This window comes from Haplochromis burtoni, unplaced genomic scaffold (assembly GCF_018398535.1).
Source record: "Haplochromis burtoni strain Fernald_Lab_line unplaced genomic scaffold, NCSU_Asbu1 Contig_478, whole genome shotgun sequence".
Taxonomy (NCBI): domain Eukaryota; kingdom Metazoa; phylum Chordata; class Actinopteri; order Cichliformes; family Cichlidae; genus Haplochromis; species Haplochromis burtoni.
In genome coordinates, this window is record NW_024582839.1 from 367,919 (window position 1) to 387,528 (window position 19,610).

Genomic DNA, 19,610 nt, shown 5'->3' on the forward strand with positions numbered 1-19,610 from the left:
GAAGCGCTGTCCAATGCCTTTCGCCTCAGCTAATAAAAAAACTACAACTACCAGGGAGCACCGAGTCTCCCAGTTTCCGATTTACCGTTACCACGGGAGACCGAGGGAAGCTACAGGCTCTGAGCACCCAAGGCAGCCACCATTAGCTACGAAACATCGATTTTGAACTGTTTTCCAATATATTTGCTGATTTAACGTACTTTATCTGCAGGGAATCTTTAAATTTGTGAGTCATGATTTTATGAACGTCTCTAGCTGACGGTAACAGTTTACCATTGGCCACTTAACACTAGCCGCTAACTAGCTAAGTCAGCAATCTATGCTAAAGTAATCGTCACATTCACCAAATGCTGGAGCCTGGAAATTTCAATGTGTCTGTTATTTGTGTAATGTAACATTATCGCCACAACCATGTTTATATACCTCAGCAAAAAGGTAAGTTCGCAGTTATCTGACACAGCTCACTGGCCACAAGTACGCCAGGAGGACGTAGTGTTGGGTAACAGTTATCTCCCGTGTCTTGTAGATCGCTATTCCCAATAATATCCATCTAAAATGTGTGTCTTGGAACAAAGATCAAGGCTTCATCGCTTGCGGAGGAGACGATGGTCTTCTGAGAGTACTGAAGCTGGAGACTCAGACAGGTAAGATAGTTAAAAAGGTGCACGACTAACAGAGGCATGCACACAGAAGGATTTCCTGCACCTCAGAGAAACCCTTTGATGGTTAGAGAAAGAATAAACAATGATTTGCGTTAACGTTAACAACTATAAACACGTGCAACTAGGATGACCAGGTGTCCTCTTTTTTTAATGTGCGACTGCAAGGTAATTAATGTAAGATTATCCTCCAAAACTAAAAATTTAAACAGCATCCCACCTTTTGATTGGCTTTACAGGGTCTCAGTAAAACATGGCACACTCAAAGGAGCTTTAATCATCTTTCTTTTCCATTTTAGTGTTCCATTCATCCTTCATCAGTTTGTCTTGACCATGTCTACGTGACTAAATTGACTAATTGATGCTGCCGTCTAATTGGTTGATGATATGTTTATGGTAAATGATAGTTGAATAGGTTTACCTAATGGGTGTACCTAAGAGCTATTTTGCATAAACAACCTGCTTGTCACTGGTAGCATTACAGTATATTGATATCACATTGTCGCAATGACGAATAACATCCCATACATTCAGCTGTGTGCATTTGTTACAGTCCAAGTTGTTATGTAATGCAAATGTGATTCGGATTTAAGGTATTTTGAAATGCTCTTAAAGCGTCTTGGAAATCGTTTTACACTTTCATAATACTGTTGGCTCAGCTCTTGTGCCGCTATGTTCAGTCAACCTGCTGTTGTTAGTTAGGGCCACTGTTTCTTAATGTTTGAGAAAATGTGTGAAATGATTGATGAAATTAGTGTTTTTTTTGTCTGCTGCATTTTATAAGCCCTTTTATTAAATTATGTTTTATTTTTCTTTATTAATTTATACCTTTGGACATTTATTGCATAATATTGTGATTTTATTATCCAATTCAGGGTCAGTTGGTGTACCTACACCAACTTTCACAGGGCAAGAGACTAGGTATATCCTAAACAGGTTGCAAGTAAAAAAAAAAAAAGAGAGAAAAAAACAAACAAAATTTGATCAGTTTCAGCATCTTATGTCTTATTGTCTTCGTAGATCTTTTTGCATGATTTTTAAATCATTACTTTCATATTTACTTGTCCAAACCTATTTTGGGAAACATGATTGTATATTTGCTAACCATTATAAACACCTCTGGAACTACAGTTACTTGGTGATGATCTGATCTCTTTTACCGTCCTTTGTAAACAGATGATGCTAAACTTAAAGGTCTTGCTGCACCCAGTAATCTTTCAATGAACCAGACTTTAGAGGGACACAGTGGTGAGTTATTTTGTATTAAGTATTTTTTGGCCAGTTTTAGTTATAGGATATTAGTATTCACAATTCTAAAATGAGACGTCAGAAAATGATCTAATATTCAATAACTGCCTCCCATGCAGGTGCAGTGCAAGTGGTCACGTGGAATGAACAGCATGAAAAGCTGACGACCAGTGATCAGAATGGACTCATCATTGTGTGGATGCTTTATAGAGGTGATTATTCCATCCAGCTTGTACTGTGAGGTCCGTTTCTTGATCATTAATATGCAAATTGTCGTGACCGTTCATGAACTACTGATCAATGGCAATTGATCAGTGGCCATGAGTACCATTCACAGAGAGTTGGGTAGTACCTTCGATTAAAGCATTGTAAGATGGTGAAAGACGCACCCTCAGGGCCTCCCATCAATTCAGAAATGGTCTTTCCCTTTTTATGTAAATGGTCTCCTTGACTACCCGCTCAAACCAGCGTTCCTCCCTGTCCAGGATGTGTACATCCTCATCATTGTCCTGGCCTGAGGAGTTAGCTCGTCTGTGTTGTGCCATCCACTTAGCCAGAGATTGTCTGGCTTCCCCGATGTTTAAATCATGACAATCCTCCTGGGACTTTACAGCGCACACTGAATTACTCTGTTTGTGCCGGGGAACCCGATCTTTGGGGTGGACCAGTTTTTGGCACAGCATGTTTTGGGCTTTGACAGCCACAGAGACAAGGTGTTTAGAGAAAACGTGTCTCAGCTGTTCCGATACTCCAGACACATAAGAGATCACTAAAGGTTTTCGATTGGGCAGCAGTTGTCTTTTTTCTCTCCTGGATTGCTCGGAGCTTTCTTTAGGTTCCTTCCCAGCTTTGACAAATATCCAGCTGGGATAAGCACATTTACTCAGGGCCCTCTTGATATGATGTTCTTCTGCTTCTCTGGCCGCTGTATCTCTGTTGTAGTGTCCTGATGACACCCAGTTTGTGCTCCAGTGGATGATGAGAGTAAAACTTTAAATACTGATCCGTATGCGTTGAAAGTTGATCTCACAGCCCACATCCTGCCAGTGTCTTCCAGGTTACTTCCTTCAGAATCCCACAAGCTCGCCAAGCTTCATAGGGCTCCTTCCACAATCTGGTTCACACTTGGTTTCGAACTCATACAGTAGCTCAGGTTCCTTCCTCATCAGATAGGTGAGATTTAATGTCCCTATAAGCAGTTTTAGTAATTGGGGAGCGAGCCATTAGAGCCTCTGACCCTGACATTGACCTTGGGTGTGACCCAGTCGACATAGCATCAGATACCCATGCCCCCTCTTATGGGTGGTGGATCCACAGGAGAATGAGGTCGTCCGTCTTTTGCGCTGAGCCAAGCCCAAGTTGTCAGGCAGTCACGCTCAATTACGTACTTTCACTCTGTGTCTGGGTACAGCGTGACCCAATGGTAACCACATGCCGGACAGAGTAAGTATGTCCTTAGTTCTTTTCTTTATTAGCATTATTTGATCATTACTGCATGCAGGCAAAATACAGAAACAGGTAAAAAAAAAACAAAAAAACATGTCTTTAACATTTTTTTTTTGGTCTATTAAGGTGCATGGTATGAAGAGATGATCAACAACAGGAACAAGTCAGTAGTGAGGAGCATGAGCTGGAATGCAGATGGTCAAAAGATCTGTATTGTGTATGAAGATGGGGCTGTCATCGTTGGATCTGTAGATGGTAAACTGCTGCTTACTTAACAAAAATAATATTTGTGGAATTTTCTGAGTATGTAAATATGAATATATCCTTTATTATATATCCTCATCTCTTAAGGAAATCGGATTTGGGGTAAGGAGCTAAAGGGAAGCCAGCTTGCTCATGTGGCATGGTCGCCGGACAGCAAGATACTCCTCTTCGGCATGGCAAATGGTGAAGTACACATCTATGACAATCAAGGAAACTTCATAGTAAGTTTGTAAGCTTAAAAACAGTTAATTCTGTATGCTACTAGAATAGCTTTGCATGATTCAGAGTTGAACATAATGCTGTTTTTTCTTATAGTTATAGTTCCTTATAGTTGAGCAAGTTAATGAATTGTCATAAACTCTAGTTTTCTAGCTACCTTAATTGTTTCCATCCCCATCTCCGCCTCTATTCCACTGTGATAAAGTATGACAGAAACTAGCATGACCATAAATAAACATGAAAGCCAGCTGAGACTCGATATAAAACAAGTGCATATAAAAGTATTAAATAATGCAACTATAATATTTATTTTTTTTATTTTACTTCACTGTGACTCAAGCAGAAGAAGGATATATGCTAACTCTTATTGACTTGTGTTGGCTTTCAGATGAAAATGACCATCAGCTGTCTTGTCAATGTGACTGGAGCTGTCAGTATAGCAGGTATCCACTGGTATGCAGGAAGCGGGGGTTACGTCGAGCCGGATTGTCCATGTCTCGCCATCTGTTTTGACAATGGAAGGTGTCAGATCATGCGTTATGAAAGCGATGAAAGTAAGCCACAAAAACAAAATTTAATTTCAAATTTCGTCACTCGTGTTAAATTAAACCTTTTTACAGTTCTTTTTTCGGTCCTCTTACCCCTTTTCTTCAGACCCAGTGTGCATTGATACTCTGATGAATGTGGTCAGTATCCAGTGGAACCACTGTGGCAGTGTGCTGGCAGTGGCCGGTTCCCTTCGAGGTGCAATGGAGAAAGAGTTCAATGTGGTGCAGTTCTACACTCCGTTTGGAGAGGTGAGCATTATGGCTTTGATATAAGATGGGATTTTGCTGTTCTATATACCATCTGGTACTGTCATTTGGATCCAGGTTAAGCATGCATGGGGAGCTGATATTGTTGGAAATCTTGGCTCAAAGTTCACTGATCAGAGGAGCCTGATTTTTGACTTACATAATTTTATCTAGACTTTCAACACATTTTGTACTGCTTAGTACAATAATCAGTAATCCTCAGTAATCTGCGAAAGGGCAACAATATCAGCATGATCTCAGTACTGAGGAGAGTCTGTACCATAGAACGGATTTAATCGATAAAGAAGATTTTACTCTGCAGCAACAAGCAAACAAACCCACTACACCAAATTAGTTTGTCTTCAACCATCTCTCCTACAAATGCACACTTTTTTTCTTTTAAGCTAGCTTTGTGTAGGGGACCGATGGGTCATTTCAAGAAAATAAGTTTACAGTTGAAACACTGAAACTTAAAAAACCTGAAAAAGATGAAAAACCACTCTTATTCATATACAAAAATGGGCATTTCATATTCCACAGGTCTGATGAAAGAGTCAGTTTATAAAATTAACAGTCTTCCTGCAAGTCTCTAGACAGTGGAATTAGAACAGCAATTTTCTTTTTATTGTTGTTGTTGTTTTTTGTTTTGTTTTGTTTGTTTTCACTTGCTTGTCAGCAATGCAAACCAAGCTCTGGATATAGATGTACAGGGACGATTCCAGGGAAGCAGTAGTGCAGTCTATTAGTCAGTCCCAGTGGGTGTTGGACTCCACCCACAAGTACAAGCCAGCAAGAGCTTGAGAGATGGATCGGTGCAGCATCAGTATTGTGGATGTGGATGCTGTATCAGTCTGTTTTGGTGAGGAGAGTTAAAATGTACTTCTGCTGTCACCTTTGACCACTGTTGGTAGTTACTAAAGAATAAAGTCTGGATATCTTTGAAATAAGTGTCAGAAAATGGATAGACAGTGTTCTTAAAGACAGCCAAACACTGTCTTTTAACTTTGTGCACATTTTGGACTGAAACCATTGTGATTACTGAGAAGAACTCTTTGGATGTTTGTACTTCACAGGTTTGGTTAGTTGAAGTTGTGGAGGTATGTAATAACGACAGGAGAGGTCTCTGTGTCTCACTCCAACTTTATTAACTGACTCTCCGAACTTCACATTTATTGAGCGCCAAAATCTCCACCCCACACTTCCGTTCAACTTGGGTGTGAGTGGAGCCACCTGGTGGTCCGCCACACATACCCCCCCCTGAACACACAGTTAGGTCCCTATTCCCCCCAGGACTACCCCCGGACCACCGGCGTTTGAGCCTCCTCCTGCCTTTCCTGCTCGCCTTCACCAGCCTCGTTCACAGGATGGACCTTCCTCTGCACGTTCTCTCCCTCCCAGGTTCAGTCGTTCGGGTCGTTGGGGGGGGGGTATGTGAGTGGAGCCACCTGGTGGTCCGCCACAAAGTGATATTAAAAAGTTGTGTGACATTTTTTTCGTTAATGATCTTCTTTGTCTGTGCAGCATCTTAGAACTCTCAAAGTGCCTGGGAAGCAGATGTCAGGAGTCGCCTGGGAGGGAGGAGGGCTGCGCATTGCCCTGGCTGTGGAGTCCTTTATCTACTTTGCCAACATTAGACCAGATTATAAGGTGCATGCCAACACATGTGATTCATGAAAAATGTCTTTTGCCCTGGTGAGCATGATGGTAAATCTCTAGGTTTATCATTGTTTGGAAGGTTTAATCTGCTTTGATAGCTAAAACAGTAGAGCTAAGCAGTCTATGATCATATGTCTGGGTTTAGCTGTATCTATCCATCCTTTTTCTGTCTTGTAACAGTGGGGCTACTGCTGCAGCACGGTGGTGTACGCCTACACAAAGCCAGAACGCCAAGAGTACTGCGTGGTATTCTGGGACACTAAAAACAATGAGAAGTTTGTCAAGTATGTCAAAAGCTTGATGTCCATCACCACCTCTGGGGACTTCTGCATCCTGGCTAGCAAGGCAGATGACACCCAGCCTCAGGTATGAGCGCCTATAGATTACATGACCTTAAAGTGATAGTAGAAGCAACCAAAATACTGACAGATCTCTGCTGTTTTCAAACACTACAGACTACTTTAATACACAAATTACTACTCTGTATGACTTTAAAGGTACTTTTTGTAATTACCCTCTGCAGAATTTTACTGAAAAATTTGCCACCAGGGGGAAGCCATTTACAAGTGGGTGTGTTCTGCTCTCTGATGTGTGCTACAGTGTAACTTTTGATATTATGTTTTAGCTTCTCACCAGGCATTGCCTCTTCCTTGGCCACCACTGCAAATAAGAATATGTTAAATAAAGGTTCCACAGACTTACAGTGCTAGTCTTCTACTGGTGCTATTTGGAAAATAGAGCACTAATTTAACTAGTTTTTCTCTTCAACACAGCACGCACATTTTGGAAGTAAAGTCATAGATCTATGACTTTACTATATGATATTATTTCTTTAAATTGTGCTGATAATTTTTATTTTTGTTATTTTTGAAAGTTTAAAAATAACTCTTAAACACAAGAATTTACAAAAAGTATCTTTAAGGTTCATACTGAAGAGCTGGGCGATATGGACCAAAATTAGATGGATGGTTGGATAGCGAGAAAGAGAGACAGAGAGGGTTTATGCAAATGCTATATTTAGATGGCTTTACATTCCATCAGACCGACTTAGAGACACGGGGGAAACAAATGCTAACAAATTATCTAATTATAAGAGCCGCAAAACAAAGAGTTAATTTATACCCAGAGTTAAGTTATTTTAACAAAATTAAAAATGACATAAAAAACATTTTAACAAAAACTTAAATATAACTAAACAGCATAAATCATTTTTACACTACACATTCCACATTGCATTCCCTATAAGGAATACTGAATGAGTTAAAGTAAATTAAGTTCTGAACATAAACAGGTTAACATTAAGTTAACTTCTCTAATAGAACTCATGTAGATTCAATAAATGTCAGACGTAATGAGAATGTATGAAAACAAAAATTTTCTTTTGTTACTTTGTTATTTCTGTTTTTATTTATTAATTGTTGTTTTTAAGTTTTTATGCAGTGTAACTAAGATAAAGATAATTAAAATGTGTTGTGTAGAGTATTGGTGCATAAAGTTACCAACTTTATAGTCTGCAAATGTGGCCAGGGTTTAAATATGAATAAGGCACATGCCATTTTCTGAGCGATAAAAATGATTGTTTTTAATTCCTTGGCTTTGAAGAGTAATTTCCTTCTCAGTGTGCTCCAACTGCAAAACCTTGTTTGCTAAAATTTTAAGTTATTATTTGTTGTTGGACCAGAACTTCAGGTTCTGAGAGTTGGATACAAGCACTGGTGATTCTTTACATTGCTATGAAATTATGTTGCTATATCTTTTAAAAATCAATATATCGCCCAGCCATAGTTGTAGAATTAGAGAAATCCAGCAACAGAGGTAATAAAAACAGTGGATTTGGACTAGTGTGAGGATCACAAATGTTTCTCTGCTGTTTTGCCTCCTGTTTTTTCTAATCCGTCGCCACACAGGAGGATGCTGAGGTAGAATCTGCGAGTCATGGGAGGGTAATGTAAAATTTAAAAGCTCACACCCCCAAAAAAGAGGACAATTTGTTATGACATAAAGTTTTAAATTGACCTGCAGGATAATGTCACTCCATTTTGTGTTTTTCAGTATGTCCTGATTTTGTTCAACTCCATCGGGACACCACTTGACTCAAAATACATAGACATCGGTGAGTTTCATATGATGAGAAATACTTGTGGTGCAGCATTGGTATGATTAAGGCCACTGTTTGTCTTTAAGTCAGTGTGAGAGATCACACCACATTCATAGAGACATAGCTTACATCCTACCTCCAGCTTCCTTTAGCACTGAACACTGGCTGCCTTTATGTTGCTCAGTGGGCTTTGCATATCCCAACTTGATAAACAGCGTTAAATGAAGTGTGTGTCAAACAGTAGGTCTGGAGACTGTTTGAGAATTTCTCCACAAAATTTAATTTGCAGAAAATGTTCAAGGTGTGCTGTGAGATTACTGCTGTCACCCACAATAACCTTGAGCATCTGTATGAAATGAGGGTCCTCTCAAGGGCCAGCATGCTTTTACATATTGAGACCCTGATGTTTTAACCACGGAGAAGCTTTGATCTTTTCAGAGCTGGCACTGTTAGATTCACACAGTCCCATGCTGTTATATATTTTAATCTTCTCCCTCATGTGATGCTCACTTTTTTATTTCTTCAGATCCAATGTTTGTTACCATGACTAAAACCCACGTTATCGCTGCATCCAAAGAAGCTTTCTACATGTGGCAGTATAGAGTGGCAAAAAAACTGACCGCCCTGGAGATCAACCAAGTGACAAGAACAAAGAAGGAGGGAAGGGAAAGGTGAGCTCACATGTTGCAAACTGGTCACGAGGACTGGACGGGTACAGAACAAAGCCAGGTATTAGCCAGATAGTAAATCATGGAAAGATACGGGAAGGCCAGGTCACCACAGTGTTAGAATCTGTGAGCCAGTGGATGAAACCACAGGTTTACTGTCTCACTGTTGCTGTGTGAGACTTGATAATGACAGTGCAATAAAAAGGCTTCATTCATATGAGTTTCCAGACCAGCGGCTTGGTGTGAACTAATGTTCTGCCAGATCTATCCTAACACCTGGATTACAAGTCACGTCAGGTGAACTAGAAGCTGTTTACCTGTCTGGCTGTCTGTCTCTGTGGCTCCTTCTCATGTGTTCTGACTTCCTGCACCTCCAGGGTCTATCACATCGACAGCACTCCATCTGGAGCTAGTGACACCAGCCCAGATTTCACAAAGGCCTTCACAGTAAGAACGTTGTGTATCTCCTGTCTTACATTTCAATAAAGTGACACTTCTTCTGTTCTAAACTTAACACTTATTGTCTGATTACATTCAAATTAAACACTCTTATCTCTGAACTCTCAAGTGTTTCTGTTAATGCAATTAAAATATACAGATAAATGGCTTTAAAAGTACTTATTTAACTACTGACTGGAGAGAAAAGGATATTTTTTATAATTTAAAGTAAGATGGATTATTGGGATTCTCACGTTGTGTATGTGCACTTTTGTTTTATTTCAGGCAACTCGAGATCCCATCTGTTGCATTACAGCTACAGATAAGACCCTGATTGTGGTATGTACAAACCTGAATTTATAAAAGATGCACATGAACAAAAATACAGACCGCAGAAACTTAACAACCTCACACCCCCAAATACAGCTGATTAAAGCTGTAACTATTGCATGTGAATTGTGTGCCTCCTTTCTCTCTGTCTCGTGCTCACCCTCCCCAAGTAAAGTCTGAATGTGAAAACATTTCTTCATAGTTAAACAAATATTAACCAGTTTTCTTCAGTCTGAGAGGCTGGTCTGTAACATGACTAAGCTAGCTATAACTGGAGTTGATTCATATGAATATGTTGTTTTATATATTTTTTATATAATTTGTATATGTGAACATTCATATTTTCTTTGCTTGCTGTATCCACATCAGTCTGGCAATGAACCATATAATGGAATCAAGAGTAAAATAACTGTGTGTACGTCTTCACAGGGTCGTGAGTCTGGCACCCTCCACAGATACAGTCTCCCAAATGTTGTTCTCGTCCAGAAGTACACTTTGAACAACAGAGCCCATTATCTCTCCCTAAACTGCAACTCAAGGTAAGTGTTGGTGTTTTATGGTGTTGCAGATTAGCACCAGTAACAGGTGTATACTGAGTAATTTTAGGTTGTATTTTTGAGTCTAATGTCGTCGTGTATAATGCTTATTTTTCTTCAGTCGTCTGGCCATAATCGACATCGCGGGCATTATGACTCTGTTGGATCTGGGAATTCACACTTCCACAGATAATGGGACAGGAAACCAGCCATCCACAGGAGATCCATCTAAGTTTGAGCGCAAAGATGTTTGGGACATGAAGTGGGCAAATGATAACCCTGATCTGTTTGCTATGATGGAGAAGACCAGGATGTATGTATTTAGAAACTTAGACCCAGAGGTGAGTCGCCAGACAGTATGCCTGATGTACTAGCTCCAACTTGGACTGCACTAACATTAATGTTATTCTTAGTGAGGGTAATTTGTTTATTTAAAAAACAGGAACCCATCCAAACATCTGGATACATCTGCAACTTTGAAGATCTGGAAATCAAATCTGTCCTACTTGATGAAATCATGAAGGTAAATGTCTGAAACAAGTTGCATGAAGCCCAAATATAATATGTAATGCAGTCATATTTATTTTTAACCATCTTTACACAAGTATGTCTGTTTTTGAAAGACTATAAGATGTTAAGGGTGAATATGTAGGCATTTTATTTGGAAAGTTCAGTGCTAGCTAGCTAATCTTGACTCAGCTCAGCCGACTTGGACAGGTCGGTTTTAACACGTATCCACATCATTCAGCTGCTTTTCCAGCGAGTTCCTCATCCTGCACTCAGTCTACAGTTCAATCGCCCTGCGTAGGAGCTGTGACAGTAGTTCTCACTTGCTCTGCAAACTGCACAGACCATTACTCTTAACTGCTACAGGTTCTGGTCAGACTGACCCACAGCAGTTTGACACTGTGACCTTGGCAATCACCTAAATTATTGACTATGCCATGGCCCCAGCGACTGAAATTTCAAAATAAAATATTTGACACTGCTATTCTTAATTATCATTTAAATAAGGAATATTCCATTACAGGATCCAGAGAGACCAAACAAAGACAACCTCATCAACTTTGAAATCCGCTCCCTGAGAGACAGTCGGGCACTGATTGAAAAAGTGGGCATTGAAGAAGCTTCGCAGTTCATTGAAGACAATCCTCATCCAAGACTTTGGTAATTAAAAAACTCTCCACCTCTGTTCTTAATTCAATATTGTTTTTTTAAATATATATATGTAGTAATCAAGTCTTTATTTTATCCTTTTCATTCTTTCAGTGTTCTGCTACAATTTCCTTTTGCAGTGATTAAATTTTCTTTGCATGTTTTGGTGCTACATTATTTCTGTAAGCCAAAGAACACTCTCCTTTCTTAATCTGCCAGGCGTCTGCTTGCTGAGGCAGCCCTCCAGAAACTGGACCTTAAGACGGCTGAGCAGGCTTTTGTCCGTTGCAAAGACTATCAGGGCATTGAGTTTGTCAAGCGCCTGGGAAACTTGCAGAGCGAGCCAATGAAGCAGGCTGAAGTGGCGGCTTACTTTAGCAGGTTTGAGGAAGCTGAACGCATGTACCTGGATATGGATCGCAGGTACAGTGGCTTTTTCTGGTATCCAAAAAAAATCTCCCTACTACCTCCCATTTAAATTTCCTGTAGTGAAGTGAATTATTAATGTTGCTCCAGTACATATTTCTTCCCCCATCATGTGAAATATGGTGCAAAATGACCATGTCTGTCGCTGCAGGGATCTCGCTATCAGTCTCAGAATCAAGCTTGGAGACTGGTTCAAAGTGTTGGCCCTGCTCAAAAGTGGTTCTGGGGACAGTGATGATGCTCTGCTTGAACAAGCCAACAATGCCATCGGAGACTACTATGCTGACAGACAGAAGTGGTATTGAAGTTTTATTCACCCCTTCTTTCTGAGGTTGTTGATTCTCTTAGTTTACTCAGTGTAAAATGTTACTTTTTACAATCTAATCTTCAAGTGTTACTGGTTTCATTTTTTCATTTTTTAACTTTATGATACATGCCCACAGAATCTGTCATTTTCATCCTCTATAGTCTATCAAATCAGATCTACAGTGCATTCATTTGTACGGATGGGATGAGGTGGCCAGTTCTCAGTTGAATAAAGTTGAACTTCAGGCTACTTTATGCAAACTAGAGGTGTCCTGTGTAACCGAGTGCCTCTGGATACCTGCAGACAACTTTTAACACATATGCAACCACTTCATGTTAATAATGAAGTGGCTGCTAAGGCCTTTTCAATCTGATCCTGAACAGAATGCAATTGAGGAAGACATTACTAGAAATAAAAATGGAGACAATCATGGAGGCGACGAGATGAGAGGGTCTGCGTCGACTGCTCCTGTATGCCAGCCATGAGGAGAGGTGTATATCTGGTCATCAGTTGTTAGACCGCAAATTGTGGCTCTGACCTCTGTTGTTTGTGATTATTCATTTTAGAGATTATGTGCTCCTGTCATACAGTCATCAGATGTGTCTGTCAGTCTGAACAGCTGGCTCAGTCTCACTCGGAGAACACTGGATTTAAGAGCTGACTGAACTGGCATGTAGTGACTATTGTTTCACTTTCAGATTGATTGTCAGCTGATTGTTTACTGCTGTGCAGGAGACTGTCTAATATTTTCACATCTTTTATGTTTCGTAAACCATTTTTAACTTGTTATCCAAGTACACTCCTTGTTGGAGAAAATTGTTGGGAAAACATTTGATTTAATCTGAAGCACTCGAACTCTTGGTTGGCAAAATGGATCAGCTGGATTGGGAGAGAAGTGCAGAGAACAGCTGCAGCTTTTTTTTCCCTTTTTAAAAAAAAAAAAACTTTAAATATGATTTGTTTTCAAGGGTCAGTGCTGTGCAGTACTATATTAAGGGTCGTAACCAGGAGAGACTCGCCGAATGCTACTACATGCTAGAGGACTACGATGGCCTTGAACGTTTGACCGCCGCTCTGCCAGAGAATCATAAGCTGTTACCGGTGAATCAGATGCTCTTGGATCAAATATATATATAGAGATAGATAGATAGATAGATAGATAGATAGATAGATAGATAGATAGATAGATAGATATGTACGGTGCCAGTTTCTTTAAATATGTTACCTTAAATCACAATCACTCTTCAACATCTTTTCTATATTTATGCTGTAGGAGATCGGTCAGATGTTTGCTACAGTTGGCATGTGCGAACAGGCCGTGAACGCCTACCTGAAGTGCAACCAGCCCAAAGCTGCCGTCGATACGTGTGTCCATCTGAACCAGGTGAGAGGTGGAAAGAAAAACTTTGGCGCCACAATTTCTGAGCAACGCTGAGTGATTTACAGTCAGTGAGCCTCCTGCTGTCCTCCCACTCCCAACCTATGCTTGAGTGATATTTAGCTCAGGGGTGTGAATGCTTATCTCAAAGTCACTGGACTCTTCCAGTGTAAATGTTGGCCCAGGAAAATAGGAACGACACCTGAAAAACCAAGGATGGAGCTGTCTTACAGGTAGATTTAGTTTAAAGGATGTTAAATCTGTGCTTTATTGGCGATCTCCTCTTCTAAAAGAATATGTCATTAGGAGCCCCAGCTTCCTTCCTTAAGGACGGTTTCTCCTGCTGTGTTAATGCTGCACATTTGACAACAAAACAGGCAAGCTGTCAGCTACTTTGCCTGTAACCATCTTGTTGTCTTAGACCCCAGATCTCTGAAAAACACAGTGTTTGTGCCTAAATTGTCCAGATCTGCTCTCCAAACCCGTCACGACACACTGCTGTTGCTTTTGTGACGAGATAATTAAGAACAGCAGTGTTACATCCGAGTAATGCCCATTGGGTTCGGGATATTAATTGTAGTTCTAACATGGATTCATGTTAAAAACTGTGATTTCTCATAATAATTATAGAAATACATTATTTTTAAATGACCATTTTCTCTCGAAAGTTTTTTATTTTATGGTTTGATCATAAATTTACAAAAACAAAAAACTTTTGCCCATGAGAGATTCAGTTCTGATCATTCTTTTTGTGACAAATTCTATAGGTATACATACTGAAAATCTCAGCACCTCCCAGAAATAATAGCTTATTGTAATCTCCCTGCTGGGAGGCATTGTACACAGAGGGACAACACAGAGAGACAAACAACCAATAGTCATTTTCACACTTACAGGCAATTTGGAAACACTAATTTACTTAACTTGATGAACATGAACAACGTTTGACAGTAGTAGGAAGTACTTGGAGGAAGTTCGCACCCACATGAAAAAGATGATAAAAAGACATATTTACATTTTTTTTATTTGTATTGAATGTTTTTCCTGCAGTGGAACAAAGCAGTGGAACTTGCCAGGACACACAATATGAAGGAGATTAAATCTCTCCTTTCAAAATATGCGTCACATCTTTTGGAGAAAAATAAAACTCTGGAGGCAGTGGAGCTGTATCGAAAAGCTCACCATTTTCTTGATGCAGCCAAACTCATGTTTAAGGTAAGCCAACATTCTTATTCATGTAAACCAGCTTTATAGATTAATTTTAAACACATATATAATTTTTATTTTGCTGTATGTTTTCATTAACAAGTTAGGTCCTACATTTAATATGGACTTAAATTAGAAAGTCCTTAAAAAGTTAAATGTACCATGCCTTTACTCACACTTTGCCTCAAGTTTGCCAAAGTGAATTAACTCTTTACGCCTTGAAAGCCTACTCGGAGCATCCCTTAACGATATTTCCTGAATGGTTCCTGTCATATTTCAGGCTTTTTTATAAAACAAAATGACTGGGTTTGCATGAGATGTCAGTGAGGGTGGTCTCTGCTTGTGCAGCTACGTTTGGGGAAAAAAAAGAGAAACTAAAGGTCGTCAGATCACGTTTTTATAAGATAAGATAAGATAGAACTTTATTAATCCCTCGGGTGGGTTCCTCTGGGAAATTCGACTTTTATTGAGTTCATCAAATATTATCTTTTTGGGAAAAGAGTTAACAAATAAAGATTCTGGTTCGTTCCATGAAAGATCAGTCAGTGCTTTGCACATTAATGTTGACACAGAACAAATCTCATCGGGAAGATGAGCCTTGTATAAACTTGAAATAAAGCAAATAAATAATACTTGTTGATGTAATACATTTGCAAAAGTTCTGAAAACATGTTTTCACTTTGTCACTTTACGCAACTGAGTGTAGGTTGCTGAGAAAGAAAAATACATTTGTGAAAGTTTAGCTTATGTTTGCAGATAGCAGATGAGGAGGCAAAGAAAAGGACACGACCTCTGAGGGTGAAGAAGCTCTACGTGCTGGCAGCACATCTAGGGGAAAATTACCACAAGCAGGTGAAGACGTCACAGCAGAGCAAAGGCAAAGGAAAGAAGACGGAGGTAAACCATGTGCACACGTACTATTCCAAATCTTTCCAGTGCATTAGACATTTTTCTGCTGTAACTGTTTGAATAAATTATTTGTGATGTGTTTCAGAGAAAAGAGTCATTCTTGTGCTTATGTGGAAAGACGTCATCTGTTTATGCACAGAGGTTTGTGTTCATATCATTGTGTGTATCTTTGTCTGTAATTAGGCGACGCATGCACTTGCTAGCCTGCTGGAGGAAGATGCAACATCTGCAGACAATCGCATTGTGGACAATGCCTGGCGAGGAGCAGAGGCATATCACTTCTTCCTGCTCACTCAGAGGCAGCTGTACGATGGCTACTTGGAGAATGCCATGCGCACAGGTGCCAAATCACTCCTTAGTACTTATTATATTACTTACATTATATAATCATACTTTATATTCTAATATATACACATTGATTTACCTTTTTTGTTTTTCTCTCTAAAATGTGAGAATTTTCTGCTTCTCTGTTTAAAAAACTGATGCAAATGAACTTGGTTTTGTACTTTAAGTCGAATACAAAATACCAACAAGAAACCTTTCTGCTGTTCTGTTTCTGCTGCTTTAATCTGCTGAATTCTTAAACTGTACGAAATTGAGAGACAGTGAAAATATTTTTTTCTTGACTACACGAGCATTTTTGCATGTTTTGTACTGTTCTTTGTGTCTTTTAAACAGTGTGTTAGGGCTGAGCAATTAACCAAATGTCTATTTTATCATTTCCACATGCTCCAGCGGTGTGATGAAAAAATCACTGTTAAATTTTTCCCTTTCAGCTTTTTTCTTTACAGCTCATTTCCTTTACCTCTGTTGGATTTTTTTTTGGACCAGCAGTGTGGCCCAAAATTACTGTAGTTATTATTTGCTTATTTAATAATGGTCATAATTGAGAAACTCTCTCATTTAGTGTAACATATTTCAAGACTGCTTATTAGGCTAAAATGTTGCCCTGTTAATCTAAATCTCATTATAGCCAATGGGGCGTTGCCAGGAGATTCCCAGTTGGCATGAGGAACAGCCATCAAAAGCAGCAATATTATAAAAACAGGAATGAGTTTACAGAACTCACCTTCTCTCTGTCACCCTTACCTATAGACCTTTATGCTCTCACCACAGTGTCCCTAAAGGTGCACAAAGGCTTGCCCTTCTCTCTCTAAGCAAGACGTGGAGTGTCTACAGTGCGTGCTTCTCTACACATAAGTTTGGACAAGTCATCAGGTGTAATGGATTGTCAAAGTTCGTTCCTGTTTCTTTCATTTAAGGAATATTTCTAAATTGCAACATATGGTCTCCTTAGCTGAACTGGAAAAAATTGTCCATGCATTTGTGTCATCGCGTTTAGATTATTGTAATTCCCTGTTTACCAGCTTGGATAAATCATCTCTTTCTCGCCTCCAAGCTATACAAAACGCAGCAGCCAGACTACTAACTCGCTCTAGCAAGCGAGCTCACATCACTCCTATTTTATGTTCTTTACATTGGCTCCCAACAGATTTTAGAATTCATTTTAAAATCATTGTTTTAACGTACAGAGCACTAAACAGCCCCAGATAATTTATCCAAGCTTCTCACAAAATACACTACTGCTCACCGTCTCCGCTCACAGACTCAGTTTGTTGGTTGCTCCCAGAACACGTCTGAAGACGAAAGGGGACAGAGCCTTTCAGTCTGTGGCACCAAGGCTGTGGAACAGTCTACCTCTACAACTACGTTTGGTTGACTCTGTGGAATCCTTTAAAAAACAGTTAAAAACGTTACTGTTTAAACAAGCTTTCTGTTGACCAATGCTTTTTACATTTTTATATGTTTAATTTACATTTAAACTCTATATTGTGTATATTGTGCATTTTGCTATTTATCGTACTGTTTATTTTAATCTCTGTGTGCAGCGCTTTGTGACTACCTGTCTATGAAAAGCGCTTAATAAATAAACTTTACTTACTTACTTAAAGGAAAGGTGTAAGCAACAGGGAGAAAGTAAGGAAAGAGATGCAGCTGAAAAATAAGTGCCACCTGACATGGATTTTTCACAAACGTGCATAGCAAAGGGCAGATGGTGGAGAGACTGAAGGAAGAACTCTTCAGTCATAAGCACAAGTTAAAAATGGGTTGTTGCTTTTTCTTTTTTTATATATTGCTGTGGCATATGTTCAATTTCATGTGTTTATGTTATTTTTCGATTCTTTTTTGAAACACTGTCTTTTGTGAGAAGCAAATCATTTTCCTGGTCACGTCTGCTGGCCTTTCATAGATCTAGACATGGAGCTAAATGGTCGTATGTCTACAGTGTAAACATTCTTTGCATAGATAAGCATATTTTTACCAGATATGCAAAAAGTTCTTTTGGTTAACCGTAATCCTTCTTCTAAATTTAACATTAATCATCAGCTGCAGTGAAGCCACTTAGCCTCGATTTATGAAGGAACGATCGCAGATCAGTGCCTTGGGAAATGATACATTTTATTTTTTCATTTACATATCTTTTGGTCTTTGGCGGTTTTGTAATTTCACTTGTCCTATACTCAGCATAAGCCTGACTTTTCACTATTTATTATTAATTGATTTTGTTGGTTTTTTGTTTTGTTTTTTTAAGCTCTTCACCTGCGTGAGTATGAGGACATGATCCCTCCTGTGGACATCTATTCTCTGCTTGCTGTCTGCTCTGCAGCCAACCGCGCCTTTGGCACCTGCTCACAGGCCTTTATTAAGCTGGAATCCCTGGAGAGTCTTGATCCTGAACAGCGGCAGGCCTATGAGGATCTGGCCTTGGAGATCTTTACAAAGCACAGCCCAAAGGACAGTCGCATGATCGAGTGGAACGCATCATCAGAGGGGTGAGATTTATCGCTAATTAACTTCAAACTCTATCATCAAACTGAGAGCAGCGTCATCTCCCAAAGTTGTGAAAATTATGTCTAGATGTAAACTTTTTTTTATTTTATTTTACTGTTATGTTGATTTTGGCGATGATAGTTGAAAGACATGGTGGAGTATAAAGTTTGTAGCTGGTTAGTTGATTAGCAAGCTTCATCTCTAAGCAATGCAGTGCAATGAACAGATACAGTTACCTTGTAATTACTGCATTAACCAACAAGGGAAGTCTGTGAGGACTAGTGGTCATTGGAGAAACTGCAGCTATTAGCCCCAAATGTTGTGTTGTGATTCATCTCCTTAGGTTTATGAAATAAACTAAATCTAGAACTACAAAACGAGAAAACAGCCACGACTCAAAACCAGAACCGAACTTAAACACATTTAAAATGGAGCACCGAAAGCAGGAATCAGTGGCCTCTGCAAAACTTCTGGTCTTTCCTTTGTAGCCCTTTTACTGGTGCATTGTTTTGATGACAGTATGACCTGAAGCAGCTTTCTGTCTTTTGTTTTTTTTCTCCTTATTTTGTCAGGATGGAGGAAAGATTTCGCACTTGCATCGTAACTGGTCTGCCTGTCCAGGAGTACAGTTGTTGGATTTGCAATGTCTGCAAACACTGCGCTCATGATCAAGAAATCAGCAAATATAACTGCTGCCCGCTGTGCCACACTCCTATACTGTAAAAGGAGAACAAAAGATGAGAAAATATAAGTTATTTTCATAGAAAACAGAGAAATGTTAAATCATTTTAACTACTTTCAGGCTTAAAGTTTAAAGTTAAAGTTCCTGAACAGGCAGCTACAGAGGAGCTACCAAAACAAGATTCACCCTAATCTTTGACTTTTACTATAAGCAGTGTAAAATACTTTGGTTCTTTGTATCTGTTTTCACGTAAATAAATAATTCTGTTAATAAAACAGCTTAAACTGTTTCTTTGTTCAACCGGGAGGAGAAGCCAATGCTGAACCATGTTGAAGAGATTATCTCTTGGCTGGGCCGGT

At 39.4% G+C, this 19,610-nt stretch overlaps 1 protein-coding gene across 2 annotated transcripts; it reads left to right on the forward strand.

Moving 5' to 3' along the window:
- The first annotated feature begins 67 nt into the window (after window positions 1–67).
- Window positions 68–19,526, forward strand: wdr35 (WD repeat domain 35). 2 transcript variants are annotated; one of them, XM_005946274.3, is made up of 28 exons: window positions 68–435; window positions 527–644; window positions 1,836–1,907; window positions 2,027–2,119; window positions 3,480–3,608; window positions 3,705–3,838; window positions 4,225–4,390; window positions 4,491–4,633; window positions 6,152–6,277; window positions 6,467–6,652; window positions 8,194–8,229; window positions 8,339–8,399; window positions 8,911–9,055; window positions 9,430–9,499; window positions 9,776–9,829; window positions 10,250–10,359; window positions 10,478–10,697; window positions 10,799–10,879; window positions 11,387–11,523; window positions 11,731–11,934; window positions 12,089–12,235; window positions 13,213–13,345; window positions 13,518–13,628; window positions 14,673–14,837; window positions 15,585–15,725; window positions 15,921–16,077; window positions 18,331–18,571; window positions 19,142–19,526. In XM_005946274.3, the coding sequence occupies exons 1-28, from the start codon at window positions 412–414 to the stop codon at window positions 19,290–19,292; spliced, it is 3,555 nt and encodes a 1,184-aa protein (XP_005946336.1). In that variant the 5' UTR covers window positions 68–411; the 3' UTR covers window positions 19,293–19,526. The 2 variants fall into 2 exon arrangements, with proteins under 2 accessions (XP_005946336.1, XP_005946337.1); XM_005946275.3 differs by lacking the exon at window positions 8,194–8,229.
- Window positions 19,527–19,610: the final 84 nt, after the last annotated feature.